The sequence below is a fragment of the Panthera onca genome, chromosome C2 (genome assembly GCF_046562875.1).
Source record: "Panthera onca isolate mPanOnc1 chromosome C2, mPanOnc1 haplotype 2, whole genome shotgun sequence".
Classification (NCBI taxonomy): Eukaryota; Metazoa; Chordata; class Mammalia; order Carnivora; family Felidae; genus Panthera; species Panthera onca.
Genome location: NC_138347.1, coordinates 103,769,161 through 103,788,434, shown reverse-complemented (window position 1 = coordinate 103,788,434; position 19,274 = coordinate 103,769,161). Strand labels below are relative to the sequence as shown.

Here is a 19,274-nt window from a genome sequence, read left to right as displayed (position 1 = left end):
GTTGGACTCTGTGTTTATCATTTTGATTGCTCAGAGGAAATGCTTACCTTCAAAGTGACATCCTGGGGCAGTGCTTTGCAATATCTTTTATTAAGCTTTGCTGTGTCTATTCACATTTATTTTAACTCTTATTTTTAGAAGGAGGATTTTAAGAAGGTCAATGCAGTATCTTTGTAATTGAATTCCAAGAGTACTTAGTAGGGGTCCATGTATATAAGGGTGTTAAATCATTGTGAACTGGGAATGTGTCCAAGTTCATGCTTAACTGAGAATCCTCTGTTAAATATTTAAAAGTGAAAGCAATCTTTCAAAATAGGCAGATGGGCCTGGACAGCATAGAGATGGGTGAACACAGCACTTGGGTAACAGCAAAGGTGGAAGCTGGGACTTGGGCCTGTTGTTCCTCTGACCTCAGCTGTCTCCTCATACCCTTGCCCCTTTAAATTGATGTGGTTTTGCTTTCTGACATGTTGGTGACCCTATCCCATCAACTTTCATTTGCTCACATTATCCTCCCATGGGCTTGCATGTGGCAAATATTTCAGGGCCCTGTGTGGTCCTGGATTTGCTTTCTTGCTTTGCCACTAGTAGATAAAGGATCTTAAACATGAATCTCATCTTTGCCAAGTTCTACTTTCCTTACCTGTAACTGGGAGACCTTAATACCTACTTCAACATGTAAAATGTGTTCACTATGGAGAAGGCCCTTGATAGATGTTAGTTTTATCCTACTGTTTTAAGATCAGTTGCCACAATGGATTAGTAAGAAACAGGAAGTCTGGGGACAAATGAGGACAGAAGCACCTGGATATTTAGTGTAATATGAGGAAAAAGCAAATCTGGAGGTGAATATTTTATTTACAAAATTAAACCTAATTTTATTTTGCAAAAATCAACAGTACATGTTCAGATCTGGTTTATCTTCAAAACACGTTTTTGTTTTTTAACAAACATGCATGTTAATTTGGCATGCCAAACATCTTTCTCTCTGGGCTTCCTGGGAATGTTTGCTTTTTTTTCCCCCCATAATACAAACATAGGTGCAAATATTGTCCAAAAACTATTTCCATTTTTACCCTCCAGAATTACTAACCTTACTAGTTATTGGAAGGAAAGACAAACTATAAGGTTTGGTCTTTGGCATTCACATCTGATTCAGCAGTATACTTAAAAACTTGTATTTGTTTTTGAGATAAACACTTTGAAGGAAATTGAATAAATCTTGTTTTTGCTCTGCAAAGGAGTCACTATATCAAAGCATTTAACTGGAGCTGTCGAGTTCCTGCTGGTAGAATATTACTTCCAGTCTATTTATTAGCGTTTCTTCCTGTAGCCCAATACGTGCTTCCCCCCAACCCTCCACTGAGTGAAATCACAGAAAGAAAGCAGTTTCTTTTCCCTCCCCCTTCTCCCCCTGGCTCCCCAGCATCACGCAAGGCCAGGCAGCATCGCAAGTCACAATATCTAAATTTACTTTGACTATGTTTTGTTCCTTACACTTAACATTTTTGTATCATAATACTTACTGGGTTATCTAAAATCAACATTGTTGATTTTAACCTGTTATAAATCCAGACTTTTAGAAGGCATTTGAAATAATTCATGAACCGTGTCTGAAAAGAGATAATTGCCTCCAGCCTATTCTTTTGCACTTGAAGTAAAAGAATTTTAGGTATCAGCAGTTTACTAGAAAATAAGACTTTAGGGGGCCCATATAATTTATTCATATCTTTTCATATGTTGTAAACAAGGATAGGATACTTTTGACAGGAGCTTATGAACAGATTTTTAAAAATAGACCCTTTAGTACAGAACAAGTATCAAGGGAGCATTTTAAATATGATTCTGGTAGGTCTCTTAGGAGCCAACTTCCCAGAAAAATTTTATATGAAATTTCTGATTAAAAAAAAAAATCTGAAGTTGTAGATTTAAGTTGAGAGACTACGGCTGGTATGTGAGGTAAGGTCTTTGTGTTATCCATGGTCCGATGCACAATGCAGAATGTACAAAAGAACCTAAAGAGACACCTATCTCACATTTCAGGCAAGATACAAGAGTGCATAGAGAAGGGAGCTTTTCAGATCAGAGAGTGGAAGAAGACACAGTATTCATGTAAGTTGGTAAGTTGTAAGCAACATTTACAGAGGCAATGCCGATTCACAGAATGCAACTAAGATCAATTAGAAATTGTACTGTGATAGCCACACATTTTGGAGAAAAATTCCCAAGCCAGACGAATGTGGATTGGGATAAAAACATAGGCGGTGTATACCACCATAGCAAAAATGGTTAGTAAGATCGTATTGAACATGGATCGCTCCCAGGGTTCCAAGACAGCACAGCAGCTAATGATTTGGTACTGATAGTAGAGCCAGGAGAAATAGTCCTTCACACGTCTGAAATCCATGGTCGGCTCCTTTCAAGCTGCAGAAAGTCTGTCCTGTTAACAGATGAGAAGAGAAATAAAATAAGGAACCAAACACAGAAGCTCCTTAGGTTTTCATGGTCTCCGCACGTTAGCACCTTTAAAAACATGTTAATGATCACTGAATGGATTAATGTGAGTATTATATAGAAATAATACCCAATATGTTAATCATAGGAATTCATAATATTGCCATTATGAATAATAATTAGTACTAGGATTAATGGCAACAATATTAGCAATGATAATATTTATCTAAAAATGATAATTGCTAGTAATAGTCTAGTGAAAATATCTAAAAATTGAGGCTAACCACATTTTCTTTAGCCATGTGTACAAAGAGTGAGAAGTGTGAACTTTCTATTTCCTACAATATGTATTCTGGAAGAATATTTAAAGAATGGTGCGCAGAAAAGAGTTAATATAGCAAGCCTGAGGCTGCTATCTTTAGAAGGATCTGCTTGCAAGTTTGGCCCTGGGCTGGCATCTGGGAACTTGGCTTTTGGAATGTTCTCTCCATTCCCTAATGGATAAGGATGATTCACTACGCCTAAACTGTGCAAATGACATAATTCATGGTGAACACCTACTTTATTCTGGAAGTCTGGAGTTTTGGTAATTGTCAGGCAAAGATGTCCATGGAACAAGCCCCAGTGAAGACTTCAGTGCTGTGTCTCTGATGGGCTCCTCTGGGCAGAAATATTGCATTTGTATCACTGCACTTTTTGCTAGTGGAGAAAGAAGAGCACTTGGTCTGTCCACTCATGGGAGAGAGAGAGCATCAGAAGCCTCTAAATGAATTTTTTTGGGATACTACCTGTATCTTTATTCCTTGCTGATACTGTTATACATCTGTTCACTGTAATAATCCTTATCTGTGAGTATAAATATATATTGACTTCTGTGAGTCTTTCTGGTAGGTCATTGAACAGGTGGGTGGTCTTGGGGATCTCTAAAACAAACGGGAAGCCCAAAGTTGGATGGTCATTTGACTTTTGGGTAGAGAACTTATGAAACCACATAAAAATGTTTTCTTGGTCTCACTGTGATTAGATGGATCACACTTACAACTATATGCATCTAAAACCTCCTAGAAAGAAGGGCATCTATCATTTCTAAAAAAGATTCTTGGGAAGATTCTATAAGGTTTCATAGACATGATAGGTGTCTATGGTAATACAAGCTGACCTTTGTGCCTCTTCTGCTTACTCCTAAGAATATAACGGTGCCACATCATCTAATTCCACTTTGAGAACGCTTCCTATTCAAATCACAGTTAAATTTTTTAAAGATCATTTCTATTTTCTGACCTGAAAATGTCTCTTTTCTTTGATTCTTTTTCGTGAAAGTATGATGTATTTGCTCCATAGGACTGTGGACTCCTCAGGCTATGGTCATAAGTAAATATGTGCTGAATGAGTGAGTAAATGAATGACAAGCAACCAACTTAAAGAAAAATAATAGTTATAGATCACTCAGAGTCCCAACCTAAGTAGGATATAGTTAGCTATTATTGACTTTCAACAGTTTGGCTTTGATAATAAGTAACTCTTTCTGATAAGTGTGATTTCTACAAAAAAAAAAAACAAAAAAAACCCTGAAAATGAAAAGTCTTTGTGTTACCAGGTTGCGATTATCTGTAATAATGGCCAGGGTAATCCAAATAAATGGATGATACAAACTGAAGTCATTGCACTTTCTTATGAAAAGTCAGCCTCCCATCTTTCCTAAAAGCCAAAGTAGGAACTAAGTAATTGGATTTAAATGCCTTGTCCTGGTAGGTGGACCTTGGTAAGAGCTGACTTCCAGCATTATTTTTCATTCCTAGCTTTGGTTGCAGAGAAAGAGGAAAGGCCAATAGAATTAGGTCTTGGAGGAAATGAATGACCGAAGAAGTGGTAATTTCAGTGAGTGATATTATCCAAACAACCAACATTTTTCACTGATAGGCTGAAATGGAGAAAATGAGGAGGTATCACCATTTGAGCTGTTAGGCTGTCCCACTAGACAACTGTATATATTATATTTAAAACTCTATTCATGACTACCCATACTTGCTTCCTCTTCATTACCTAGATAGGATTCAGGGTGGCACCAGGTAACTGTTGGGGAGTGTGAGAATACCTTCATCAGGTATCATGTTCCAGGTTGTACTGGGAGAAGGTGGGAGAACAATGACTCAGACATAGGCATAGACCTATGGCATAGATCCCTTAGGAAACTTGGTCCGGTTGAGGAGACAGGTAGCAATCAAATAATATATACAAATATGTAATTTCCAACTACATTATGCCCTAAAGGAAAAGAGCAGTGTATAAGGGGCTGTGGGAAACCTGATCCAGTCTCAGCATGTCTTGGAGGAAGAGATATTTGAGATGAGATTCAAGGGATGACTATAAGTCATACAGATAAAATGGGTAGTCAGGTGGGAGAATGGCCAAGATAGGGATCAAGTTGTGTTTGTGCCAAAGTTAAAGGTGGGAAGAGGGTTGATGGATGTTTGTGGGAGGCAGGGAATGGAGCCATAGAGATCTGGGGATGGAGGGTGGGAGTAGGAGAAAACTGAAGAGAAGGGAATGGCCAGAGTTAGGCAACCACTGCAGGGCCTAGGTGGATAAGCTAAATATTTTGTCTTTATCCTATGAGTGAAGGGGTCTCTAAGGGTTAACAGGGGAATGCTGTGGTAGGTTTGAGAGAATGAGGAGTTAATTTCATATGGACACATGGCCTTCCCTGCATTCTAAAGCCAAGTTGAAGTGAATTTTAAGCCCAGTGATTTCAGAAAACCTGTCTCTGTTCTCCCATGGGCGTTACTCATTCAGGATCAACCTTGTACTAAAAATCTGGTTAAAATATTCTTAATACTCTTTTCACTTTTATAAATGAGATAAATTACTCATTTACAAATTATTTATAGAAATATCATTGACTTTTTCTCTCTACATTTTAGCTTTTAAAAATACACACAAGCCATAGCTTTGTTTTCTAAAATTAAATTTCTTGCTTGAGCAGCCCCGACGGACACCTTGATTGCAGTCTTGTGAGAGACCCTGAGCCAGAGTTGCTCAGCTAAGATGTGCTCAGATTCCAGAGCCACAGAAACTGTGAGACAGTCAATGTTTATTATTTTAAGCTGTAAAAAATCAATCAACCAGTCAATCAAACAATAGATCTAAAGCATACCAACATGCATTACACCAAAGGTGGATACCTGGTAGGACATTGATTACACATTGCTAACAATTTAGAGAATTAAGATTTTAGAAGTTTTTCTTGTCTTGCTAGTTTTTCCAGTCCTCCGTATAATTTTCTAACCCTCTCGGTAGCCATCTCTGACATGTAAAAAATGCCTTTATTGTCATATGTCACTTCGGTCTCCTGAAGTTCTAAAAGTTCTAAAAGGCATTGATTTCTCCCCCCACTTGGATTATTTTTTCCCCTTATTGATGAAAAGCAATTTTAAAGATTGTTTATTGTTTCTTAGGTAGAAAGATAACTATATAAATTAGTCACGGGGATGAAAAGTACAGCATAGGAAATATGGTCAATAATAATTGCAATAACTGTATGGTGACTACACTTATGTAGTGAAGTGCTGTTAGTGTGCTGAATCACCATGTTGTACATCTGAAATTAATACAACATTGTATGTCACCTATATGTTATTTTTTAAAATGTTTATTTATTTTGAGAGAGAGGGAGTTTGAGTGTGTGCAAGGGAAGGGTAGGGGGAGAGGAGAAAGAGAACCCCAAGCTTGTGTGCTGTCAGCACAGAGCCTGACACGGGGCTCGATCCCACGACTGTGAGATCATGACCTGAGCTTAAATCGAGAGTTGGATACTGAACCAACTGAGCAACCCAGGTACTTCAGTATGTCAACTGTAATTTTAAAAAATTACTAATGCAGTTGAAAAAAAATGGCATTATAGTATATTCTAGAATCTGTGTGCATTTTTACAGAATAAAATGGGATAAAATTGTGTAAAACATTTAAAAAAAGAAAAGGTGAGAAGAGAGAGTGGGTTATTATTGGTAAACCATCTGCTACAATCTATTGTTGGAATATCACTATATTTAGGTTCTAGATTTGCTTAAGTAATATATGTCTACTTCCTTTTGATTCCATTTTTAAATTTCCTATGGGACTGCATCCAAGATTTAAAAAACCCACTTTTTAAGATGAGTAATGTGGGTAGAAGAATTCACTCATTCATCAACAAATGCATTTTGAGTACTACTGTGTGATTTCTTCTGAATAGTAATGGCTTCAGAAGGAATCTTTCCCCAAAATGGACCTGCAGACAGGAGATGCTCTTACAGGCAGCACGCTGGACCATGCAACAAACACACAATGGCAGAGGGGCCAGGAATGAGTACCACATGGGGGAAAGGACATGGAAAGATGCTAAGAAGGAAGCTAGGAGAATAGGCTGAATTTGGGGAAATAAGATGGCAGAAATGCAATGAAATGAATTACCCATAGGTAACATAGAACTAGATGAGAGGAAACATCTTGAAGTCTTAATTTCTCACAATGAAGGGTGGAATTAGTTTGCTCACTTCCTTAACGACCTAATGCCCTATCCCAGTAAAGCTAAACAAAGAACTTAAAATGGTAACTCTGCTCAAGCACACAGTGAATCTCCTTGTTTTTGGTTAAGCGCTTTTGAAAGATGATTTCCATATATGGAAAAGAGGGAGGCAGTAGTTTGTTACCTTTAAAATAATTTTTCCCTCGGGGCTCCTGGGTGGCTCAGTTGGTTAAGCATCTGACTTCGGCTTGGCTCGGGTCATGACTCCGTTAATTTGTGAGTTTGAGCCCTGCATCTGGCTGGCTGCTGTCAGCACAGAACCCACTTTGGATTTGCTGTCCCCCTCTCTCTGTCTGCCGCTCCCCCTCACTCTCTACCTCTCCCCCGTTTGCATTCTCTCTCTCTCTCTCTCTCTCTCTCTCTCTCTCTCTCCCTCTCTCTCTCTCTCTTTCAAAAATAAACATACATTAAAAAACTTTTGTTCCTCTAAACTTGATGATTTTAAAAACCTTCCTAGATCTTTAAGGAGGCTGTACTTTTAGGGGTAGCATTGCTTAAGCAGATAGTGATGTGGCTGCAGGGGCCTAGATGGGTGTGACTGACAGCTGAAGCTGAGTGATGATACCCTTGGGTGAATTGGGAGGGCTGGAAGCCCCTATGGAACACAAAGCAATTGAGGCTTCCCGTAAGAGGTGGGAGGTGAAGCAAAGGGCAGCAGTGTTACTTGGAGGAATGGATTGTGAAGCGTAAGGAAAGGCTTTCTCTGGGCCATTGTTTTAAAAACATGGGGACCAGTGTGGTACTACATTCTAAGGTGCCTCACGGATTTGATTTATCAGAGTTTCTCTAATAATAATAACAAAACAATTTGGATTATTTATAGTTTGGGAAATGCTTTTATTACATTTGCATAATGCAGAGTATGGATTTGGGAATAAAGATAGATGTTGGTTCAAGTCCTGACTCCTGCACATACTGGCTGTGCGACCTTGGCCCAGTACTTAACTGTTTTGGGCTTCAATGTCCTCAGTTGTAAACTGGAGATAATAATCCCTAGTGTTTAAGTTTGCTGTAAGGATTAGTAAAAATGAAACTGTAGCATCAATTCAAAGGATTTGTACATGGAGAAGCATATAGATAGGAAGTTAGAATCTAACTGGAAAAAGCCTTTCCTCTTTCCCTCCCTCCCTCCCTCCCTTTTATTTACTGAAAATAATTATTGACATGCCGGAAATTGCACTAGGAACTGGAGATTCCATGGTGACAGAGATAGTCACCATCATCTTTGAGGATTCTTTTTTTTTTTTTAATTTTTTTTTACATTTATTTATTTTTGAGAAACAGAGTGAGACAAAGCGTGAATGGGGGAGGGGCAGAGAGAGAAGGAGACACAGAATCTGAAGCAGGCTCCAGGCTCTGAGCAAGCGGTCAGCACAGAGCCTGATGTGGGGCTCAAACCCACAAACTGTGAGGTCGTGACCTGAGCCGAAGTCGGACGCTCAACCAACTGAGCCACCCAGGCGCCCTTGAGGATTCTAATTCAGTTGAGTATATTCCACCCATATACATTATGGACAATATTTGCCACATGTGTTAGGCAGCTAAAGTGAAATCTAGAATGTTAAAATGAAATCTAGAATGTTAATGGAACTGAGATCCCCTAGACCAAATCACTCAGTTTAAAGAAAAGGGCCAAGTCTATGGGGCTAACACCAAACTGATATTAAATTTGTTGACATTTAAATTGGTTTGTCAAACTGAATGGAAGTGACTGGACCAGGCAGGGAACACCCTGTGTTTTGGGAATTAACATTGGATGAAAGAAGTGAAAAGCCCAGTGAAGGTTTTCTGTGGTCTTAGACGACTCAGACTTGAGCAAGGACAATGGAGCCAGGTATGTAGGATATCTGGAAGACTTCAGCCCTACCCTGTTTCCCCTGTCTCTACTCTTCTTGCCCTACTCAGGACTCTTTCCTGAATCCCACAGTTCATATGCTCCTCTAACCAAATGAGGATCCTGATGCCTATTTAATGCAAATGTTACCTGGAACTGGCAAAAATTAAGGTTCTTGTTAGTGATGTACATCTTAGTATGGTTAAAAGACCCAAAGCAGAGTTTTACCAAGTTCAGGGGAGGAAGAGGGAGAAGGATTATTAGAGTCCTGGGAACCACAGGAAGAGACTGAATCCTACAGAGAATCCAGCAAATGAACAGGGACCCTGGGGCAGTGGAAAACAGTAAGGGCTTGGAAGTCCCCTAAGAAGTTATCCTACAATTGATTGGAGAGTAAGTGACTATATTTTATTTCTGAATGTCACTGCCCTTTTTTTATCAACAGATGATGATTTTTTTCTCTCACTAGATTTGTGTCCAGTGAGGAAGGAGATAAAGTTTCACCTCTTTTCCCAGAATGAACAGGGAGGACCTGGGACTTATGACACACATTACTCAGGAGCAGGACTTTGTTCCGGCCTGAATGGACAAGAAAGGATAAATAGAGCAACATCAACAATGAAAAACAAACAACAACATGTGTTCCCATGAACCCATGTTTGAGTCATGAAATGAGAATACTGTAAAGGGAACGTGCAGGGATGTAACAAATGTGGAGGTGGGGCTTGCTCAGAAGTTCCGTGTTGTTTTCTGTCCATGGGAATAGGAGTGGCAGAAAGTTAGGCAACTGCAGTGAGAGGTAAGTAGCAGGTGGTTTGGCAGGGTGGAATTTACCTTGCTAATATCACAGAACACGTGATCCTGCACCTAAAGGAGGTACTCCAAATTCCTGGATTTTCTCAGTATGAGATCTCCCTTTCTAAACATTAGCTAAAAATGAATCTTCTCTCTTGGGGGATTAAAAAAAACACCTTCCAACACATTTTGGGTTAAATTTACTTCTAAAACATCAGAATCCGGGGCTGAGGAGAAAAGTCAGAAGGATTTGCAATTGATTTTGGGTTAATTCCTTCCTGACTTACTTTGGAACTCTATGTCAGTCACTCAGCTTTTGTGTGTGTGCTTCATATTAGGAACCTGAAAATCTGAGATGTGAAAAAATTATTCTGCCTGCTACAGAGAGAGACACTGAATCTAAAAAGAGACTGTGTCTGTCCTCAGAAGTAGGTTTCCTTTTGGAAGGAACTCAATATGATTTACTCCAAGTTCAAGCCTCCCTTTAATTAAGTAATTCATTTTTAAAAGGAGCAGAGTGATTTCCTTCCAAAGAGTACTATTTGAAAAGGGAGATAAAAAAGTAAATTTACAGTGGAGAAGACTGATTAGCACTACCTCAGCCAGTGGATCAAGGCCAACATCAATAGTGATAAATGATGTTAATGGTAGGTATCTATGATATCATGGCATGAAAATGGCACTTTACCTCTGTGTTTTTATCCCAAATAACTGACAAACTCAGTCTAATCATGAGAAAAAACACCAGACAAAATTCCAACAGAGTAGCATGCTGTAGAATATGTACCCCTTAAACTCTCAAGGTCATCAGAAACAAGCTAAGTGTGAAAAACTGTCATAGCTCAAAGGAGCCTATGGAAACACAACAACTAGATGCAATGTGTTATTCCGGGTGGAATCCTGGAAAGGAAAAAAGGATACTAGGTAAAAGCCAAGGAAATACGAGTAACATACTGGCTTTACTGAATAGCATATCAACATTGGCTCATTAATTGTAACACATGTGTCATACTAATGTTAAGATATTAGTAGGGGAAACTGGGTACAGGGCATGTGGAGACTCTGTACTATCTTCTCAACTTTTCTGTAAGTCTAAAACTGTTCTAAATAATAAAGTCTATTAATTTTTGGAAGGCAAAAGAGTAATTAAGAAAGTCTTGAAAGGTCCAGAGTTATCCCTATTCCCTATTCTAAACTCCAATGAACTTAAACTCTGCGCTTCTGGAAACGTTTTCCTAATAACTCTGAACATAGTTAAATCATACCCTTTCATAAAGGCATGGCTTTCAAACATTTTTACGCAGAATGGAGAGGGAAAGTACATTTACATTGTGATCCAGGGTGTACACACACACACACACACACACACACACACACACACAAACCCAGCTACATAACGGAAACAAACATCTCTCAACAATATTATTCTGCAGTGCATGCTTTTTTTTTTTTTTATTCTATTCTCTTTGATTAGCTCTACTGTATTCCATGTTATTCTCTTTGGTGATTGAAAAATATCCCAATTGTGAGCTACACCAATTGGAAAAACCCTCCTTTAAGGCTTAACTCAAGTGCCAGCTTCTCTGAGATGCCTCTGCACTGTCCAATATGGCAGCTACTAGTCACATGTGGCAATTTAAATGTTTAGTGCTCAGTAGCCACATGTGGCTCATGGCTACCATATGGGACAGCATGGATGTAGAACATTTTCATCATTGCAGCAAATTTTATTGGGCAGTGCTATGGATTCTCTCCATCTCTTGCTTGAACTAATGAAATAGCCTACCAACTTATCTCCTTTTCACCTTAAAATCTTCCATCCTGCTGCTGGAATTAACTTTCTAAAATCACAGATTAATTTCTCTGCTTGAAACCCTTCAGTGGCTCTCCATTTCCTATGATATGAAACATTTCTCTGAGGCCCTTCAGAGTTTGATTTCTCTACCTCTCCAGTAGCATCTCTGAACTCTCCTGCTAAATTCCATTTACTCTTAAGCTTCTATGCTTTTGTTCATCTTTTTTTTTTTTTTTTCTGGAAATGCCCTTGTGCCCTTTCTCTTCTAGACATAATCCTGATTACTTTCATAATCCTAGCTCCTATATTCTCCCTTCTATGAAACATTCCCAAGAGACTACCCTTCCCAAGGGAAATATATTGCTTTCTTTTATGTGTTACTACTAGAGCAGTGTTTTAGCACTTACACCATATTATAATTAGCCATGTACAGTCTGTTTCTCCCCTAGACTATGAGGTCTTTGAGAACTGTGAATATGCCCCAGTCAGCTCTTTATCTCCACTGTCTGCAATGTGGGATACTTGTATGCTGGCTGATGAGCTGGATGGCTGGATGGATGGCTGACTGGATTGTAAGTGGGGTGAGGGCAGGGATCACACCTGTACTTATTTAATATTTCCACAGCACAATGTGGGGTACATAAAAGGTAGTGATGAATTCTCATTGTCTGCTTTCAGGCAAGGAGGTTTAGGCAGATTGTTTTTTATAAATTCAGTACAATCTGTCTTTTTGTAGGAAGGAAAGAAGAAGCTGGTACTAAATTTTTTTCAGTGTAACAAATGCTTTTTTTTCTTTCCTTCTCATACTGTTAAAAGTTCACAGACTCTGTGGGGAACAAAAAACTACTTGTGAAGTGGTTTTAAAGCCCATTAAAATGGCTTTTACAAGTGCTTACTCTAGGTGAGTAATAATTTAAGATTGGTAGGTAGAAAAATTGTTCTAATAGAAAAAAATCACAGGATGAGAGAACATCTGAAGACCTGAATTCTGTTTCAGCTTTACTGTTTTGTCATCATTCATTCATTAATTCATTCATTTTACTTTGTGTCCTTGAACAAGTTCCAAAATCTTCTGGGTCACAGCTTCTCTGTGTAAAATAAAGATAATTCATAATTGTCTCTAAGTCTGTCTCACTGATGTAAAGAATGTAGGGATAGGTTGTGAGCTCTTTAGAAGTCATAGTCATAGTAGTATTTGTTGTTGTGTCTTATGAATTGGTACTGCTTTAAACTATTTGCAAGATTTTCTTGTTATAAAGTCAAAGAGTCTTTGTGAAATAACGGTTGTCTATAACGGAGTGCTTTGTATATTTTATAGGGAAAAGAAAACCTCAACCCTTATTTGTGTTTGCTAGTTGGATTGCCTAGTAATGTTTTTGAAAAAATAAAAAATAAAACAACACACATATATAGCGATGACCACAAACCACTGCTTGAAAGGCACCGCAATCTCCAAGCACATTTTCAAATATCTTGGGCAGGGTTACCACATACCACTGTGTGGGCTGTGCCCTGCCCAACCTTAAGTAATAGTTTTTGTCTTGGGGACCTAATCAACAGCTGCTTCTTTATATGAACATGATTTGATTCACAAAGACACAAAGTTCCTATGATTAATGGCAAAACCTCCTATCATGTCTATGTAAGAATCAGGCATAATAGCAGTTTATTGGCTTCTCACTTTTCCAGATATCTTGCTCTAAGTTTTCTGTGGATGATGCCAATGTTTTCTGCACCTCATAGAAAGTTCCATCCTTGCTTAACATTTTCATGTGAATTTCCCTTCCATCTTAGAATATGCTCCAGCCGTCCTTTGGCAACCAATTCTTCACGCTGATACCAGGGTTAATATTGGAAGTCAGACCAGAAGTGATGGATTTGAACAATTCTCTAGATTCCTCAGAGAGGAAGGAACAAACAATTATAAGTCAAAGGATGTTACCGCTTTGGGCAAAAGTTACTCTAAGCCTTCTACTCTCGTTCTTAGAAGTGAGTTACTGAAATAGTACTAGAAGGAAAAAGTCTCACTAGCAGTTTAGCCAAGTTGTTGTTGGTACAGTGTTGGTTTGAATCATACAGGAAAGCAGAGTGTTTTTGTGGCTATCTGGACCAACTTTATTACCTCCAAATTTAACTGACACTAAATAAAAGCAGAACAATAGAAAACATGTGTTTCCAGTCCAACTCTCAACTGAGACCTGAGACCACTGGGCAGCATGGCATGTATTGAGTAACTGTAATTTCAAAGTAATCCTTGTTGTTTGGCATTTGCTGACAGATTCCAGAGGGATTTGTGAATTAAGGACATCTGCCTGGGAAAGAAAATTTGGAATTTGACTTTAACAGAAAATTTCAAAATAATTTAAGAAATAAACTATTCATACTAAACCAGTCTCTATGTTGGGTAGCTACCAAAAAGAAGATAAATATTTCAAAACTAAAAAAGAGCAGGAAGTACATTAATGTTGAGTAGATCAATAAGAAGAGAAATTTGCACTAGGGGAGATGATATATCTTGTCTTATTCCTGTTGTCCTTTCATTTACTCATATAGAAAAAGAGCAAGTGGGGCACCCGGGTGGGTTAATCGGTTAAATGTCTGACTCTTGGTTTTGGCTCAGGTCATGATCTCATGGTTCATGGGATCGAGCCCCATGTTGGGCTCTGCACTGACAGCATGGAGTCTGCCTGGGATTCTCTTTCTCTCCCTCTCTCTCTCCCTCCCCTCCCCTCTCAAAAATAAATAAACATTAAAAAATAAATAATAACAAAAAGAAAAAGAGCAAGTATGCCTATTTATTTCTGCCAATACTGGAGTGGAGAGTAGGGCTTCTAAGCCAAGCTTTTAACTATAATGTCATTTCTTAAGATGAACCTCTGTATTACTATTTTATTAAAGAAAGAAGAAACCCTGTTATCCTATAAAGAAGGAAAGAGGAAAGACTATAGCTTCTGGGTGGCCCTTTCCTTCTGAAGATACTATTCCCAAGGTCTGCCAAGTTGTTTTCAGAGGTAAAAAGTAAACAGAGTTGCCACACAAACAGTGGCCTTAAAGTCATTAAAAATAATTAAGTCATTAAATGTACACCCATATTATTCGTAAGAGCCAAAAGGTAGAAGCAACTCAAATGTCCACTGGCAGATTAATGGATGAATAAAATGCAGTATATACATATAATGGAATATTATTCATCCCTAAAAAATAGGAAATTCTGGCACATGCTACCACATGGATGAAACTTGAGGACATTATGCCAAGTGAAATAAGCCAGTCACAGCAAGACAAATGTATAATTTCTCTTGTAGGAGATATCTAAAGTAGTCAAACTCCTAGAAACAAAGTAGAATGGTGGTCTTACCAGGGGCTAGAGGAAGGGGGAAACTGAGAGTTGTTCAATGGGCATGGTTATGTTCAGTTTTGCAAGATGAAAACATTTCAGAAACTGGTTGCACGGCAATGCAAATATACCTAACACTACTGAGCTGTACATTTAAAAATAGTTAAGATAGTAAAATTTTATGTTACATGTAGTGTATCTTATTGCAATTAATTTTAAATGTCAGGGGCACCTGGATGGCTCATTCTGTTGAGTTTCTGACTCTTGGTTTTGGCTCAGGTCATGATCTCATGGTTCATGAGCTTGAGCCCTGTGTCAGGGTCTGTACTGACAGTGTGGAGCATGCTTAGGATTCTTTCTCTCCCTCTCTCTCTCTGCCTCTCCCCCACCAAAAATAAACTTAAAAAAATTTTAAATGTCAATGAATAACTCTAAACATTATGGAGAACTGAAATTTAAAAATACACTTGGAAACAGTCTGAACAATATATGGTTTTTGTCATTAAAAGTCATTGAGGTTCTCAATTCATAGTGGGGCATGACTAGTTGAGCAAAATCACACAGATGTACTATCCAAAGCTGAGTAAATGAATAACCCCAGATGTCTTCAAATAATAATTGCAAGGTCCCAACGGGGTTCCCTTTTTCTTGACTTGCAGGGTATAAGAGGAAAATTGGGAACTGCCAAACTACAAAGAAGCTTCTGAGAGGAGGATTGACATATTTAGGTGTATTCTTGGTATCAGTGAAATTTGGCATACAATATACAGAATATAGTACTTGTAGGAACTGTAATTATGATATGCTGATTCGTTTTTGACAATGAGCACTTACAAAGGAGTAAGAGTGGAAAAGTGGTTAAATTGTTTGATTGAAACTTTTCTACTATCATTATAAACCCCTTTCTAGGCAACTGTGTTCCATGCACATCATAACAGTTCTGCCTTTCTCTTTTCTTCCCCAGCTCTTAGCCATAAAACCCACAATTTGGTAAAGGAACTACTTGCTTACTGTTTGTTTCAAAGGACCCTGTTTTCTTAGGAGCTAGAAGTCTGACCATGAAGCCTTTATCCATCCCCACCTATCCTCATTATAATTGATATGTCATCAGAAACAGAAAGCTTATTTCCAAGGAACAATTTGAGGCCGAAGAAGGTGAGTTACTGCAACACTGATGTGTCAAAATCATACCTGCTGAGCACTTGTTCCCAGAGTTCTGTCAAAGGAAATCTGTTTGCATAGGCAGCTGGGCAACCAAGATACTTCGACAGTGTTTCCTAACTGTAGTTTTCTTTGCAAATTTATTTATTTTTTTTGATAATACTGAATATTTGCTCATAAAACTTTGTTTTTGTTTATTTTTCTGTTCTTCCTCCTCTGCTCCCTCCTCCTTCTCATTCTTCTGGCTTATTTTTTACTTCTTATCATACTGTCTGGAATGCTCCTGGTGATGAGTTCGGTATTTTTCTTATTTTGGTGACCACTAACACTGAATTTCCAAAGGTGTAATTTTTGTGACAGTAGTAATATGGTCTGCTGCCTTTTCACTGCCCTCAACTGAGCTACTTCCGTGTCTCAGTTATCACTGCTTTTAGGCAAATGAGTGGAAAGCCAGGCTGACTCCAAGCGTCATGGAGATTGACATAGCATTGTTGAGGTATCTTCTCTGCCAACCCCCAGATCCAGGGGCATTTCCCTACTGAGTTGGTTGGGATTCTAGGTCAGCTAGTTTCTGGGATAGGAATTGGAGGGGTAAAATGAGAAGGGGAGAAAGGAAAGGCAGGTGTTTATAGAGTTATGTCAGAAAATGTTGTTGCTTTTAGTAAATTAAATTACACTAATTAGATCTTATGATCTTGTACTTAGAATTGAGTTATTTAAATGACATACTAAAAGAAAAAATTCTCGTTGACAATTGAGCCAAGCGGATTTCTCATTCTCCTAGTATGTGGACATATTATTGCTGGCTTTATTCTCCAGGTGCACGGATGCCTTGTGTGATTCTAGTGAAAAGCGGAGAAGCGCTGAGCTCCACGCTTGTTCTTTTAAATGGGTAACGCTTATTCGTTTCCTAAGAACTTTGCTGATGTTCAAGTAAATGTGAGAAGGTTAGCGGCAAGTGGGTACATTAAGAAAAATATTTTCAACTGGCAGATTTTATAACCAATTTAACTATACACCTAAACTGGGTGAGATGAAATGTTCTTTTCCCTCTTTGGATAAATGAGGGCTTGTTGGTCAAGAATACCAGAGGGAATCCCCTAAGAGTGGTGGATCCCCAAAAACATACGTCCACATCTTGGAACTTGTGAATGTGACCTTATTTGGGAAAAGGGTCTTTGTAGCTAAAATTCCAGCAAGGGAGGTACAGAGGAAAAATGTTCCCTAAAGCCGTTGGAGGGAGTGTGGCTCTGCTGACACATTGATTTCAGACTCCTAGCCTCCAGAGCTATCAGAGAATACATTTCTCTTATTTTAAGCCACCAACGTTGTAGTACTTTGTTACCACAGCCCTGGGAAACAAATTAAGAGCTCTTTAAAAACCCTGGAATTTTATAATGTGGAACTCTCTTCAGGGAACAGAAACATTTATTAGGCACCACTGCAGCAGGCACTGGCTAGCTGCTTAACTTAAGTGATGAAGGATGAAGAAACTGAGGGCAAAAGTCTCACAGTGACCACACGGGGAGCTGGGTGAGAATCTCACTGAGAGGCAGTGTGGTGAGAATGGAGCTCTGGCTCTGGATCATGTCTGGCTTTGATCCTGGCTAAGTTACCCACTCCAACTCAGTTTCCTCAACTGGAAATTAGAAATCATAATAGAACATCATAAAATTTCTGGCAAGATGAAAACGTGTAAGGTATTAGAATAATACATAAGAAGGGCTAAATGAACATTAACTGTTATGATTACTACACACTAGACTACACACTATATTCTACACACTATACACTATACTAATCCTACTAATCATAGCCTTAGCTATGGACACCAGGCATAGATTAAAAGAGAATGAGCTCATCTGTAAGACAAATCATCTGAACTTTATCAGTTATCACATTAGAGGCCACTTTTAGAGAGATTCTTCTCTAGTACATTTATTCAGTTCTGGTGTGGCTGTCAAAAGGAGATTAAAAAATATATCACCTCATTTTAAAGATACAAAAATTGAGGGGTGCCTGGGTGGCTCAGGTTAAGCAACTGACTTCGGGTCAGGTCATGATGTCACGGTTCATGGGTTTGAGCCCCGCGTCAGGCTCTGTACTGACAGCTCAGAGCCTGGAGCCTGCTTCAGATTCTGTGTCTCCCTCTCTCTCTGTTCCTCCCGTGCTTGTTCTCTGTCTCTCTCTGTCTCTCAAAAATAAATAAACGTTAAAAAAAAAAAAAGAAAAAAAAAAGAAAACTGAAGTTCGTTATCTTTTTGTACCTTGCTCATTGTCTAAAGCCAAGGAGGAAATGACAGTGGGATTCAGTCCTAGGATTCTCTCACTCAAAAGTGGTCTTTCTGTCACACTGCACTTGCTTCCTGTGACAATGCTCTGCACATGCTAATGTCCAAGGAGTGTTTTTTGAATTTTAAAATCAGGCCTCATTATCAATAACTTTAAGGTAATATTGGAACTTCCCAAATTATTTTGAAATGAAGAAATTGTGGCCAACCATTTCAGGATCATCAATCTCTGAAAACATTATGGCAAAGGGAAGGATTAAGAAACAATCAATTTAGAAGATAAATCTATTTCTTTTTGTCCCCACCCCTACTCTTTTTCCCGTTTACCATAGATTTCATAAAAGTGGCCAGGCAACTAGTCGAAATCTAGGTTTATTTTTCTTTTCTTTTCTTACTTTCTTAAAAATTAAAGAAACAGAAGGGAAATGAATGTCCCATTATAAGCATGGATCATCCTCACTTTCACAGTTAACATTTTGGAAAGAAAATGTTTTCATTTTATATTTCTCAATTTGTCCCATCTAGTTAATTAGATACTAAGACATTTACTCCTCTCTTGTATCAAAGGTCTTCAGGATAGGATGCGGCTCCATTTAAATAAAAGATGAAGGATACTGAAACAGAAGCAGCCTTTAACCAGCAGACCCATAAATAAGAAAGTAGTTGGAGCTATACAGTCCTGACCCTGGCACTTGTACTGAGCTGGCGAGAGGTTCCTCACCTGGAGGTTAAGCACTCGGTGGTGGGGTGCATCTATAAACCCCTTAAAATGTTTGCAAATTTTGCATAAACATTTTCTACCTACACTTCAAAGGGGCCTTGATGTCTGTAAACTGAGAACGGCTGCTTCAAGGCCTCATTACTAAAGCTAATTGCCACATTTTATTCCTTTATATTATCTTAAATGCCATTGTAATATCAAGTGTATAATAAATGTTTGTTGGTTGCTTATGTGAGAACCAGAAGCTCCATGTTATTAAAGATGTCATATTGTTTCAAAAGGGTCAGATTTCTAAAAGGGCGATTCCATGCTCTAATTGGAA

General features: G+C 38.5%; 1 protein-coding gene across 1 annotated transcript in view; it reads right to left on the bottom strand.

Annotated features, from left to right (window-relative positions):
* Positions 1-827: 827 nt before the first annotated feature.
* SPTSSB (serine palmitoyltransferase small subunit B) overlaps positions 828-19,274 on the bottom strand; it is a 29,686-nt gene continuing 11,239 nt past the window's right edge. Inside the window, exon 3 of the mRNA XM_060639129.3 lies at positions 828-2,440. Within this exon, the coding sequence (XP_060495112.1) occupies positions 2,177-2,407 (231 nt within the window). The 5' untranslated portion in view covers positions 2,408-2,440 and the 3' untranslated portion in view covers positions 828-2,176. The remainder of the gene's footprint in view (positions 2,441-19,274) is intronic.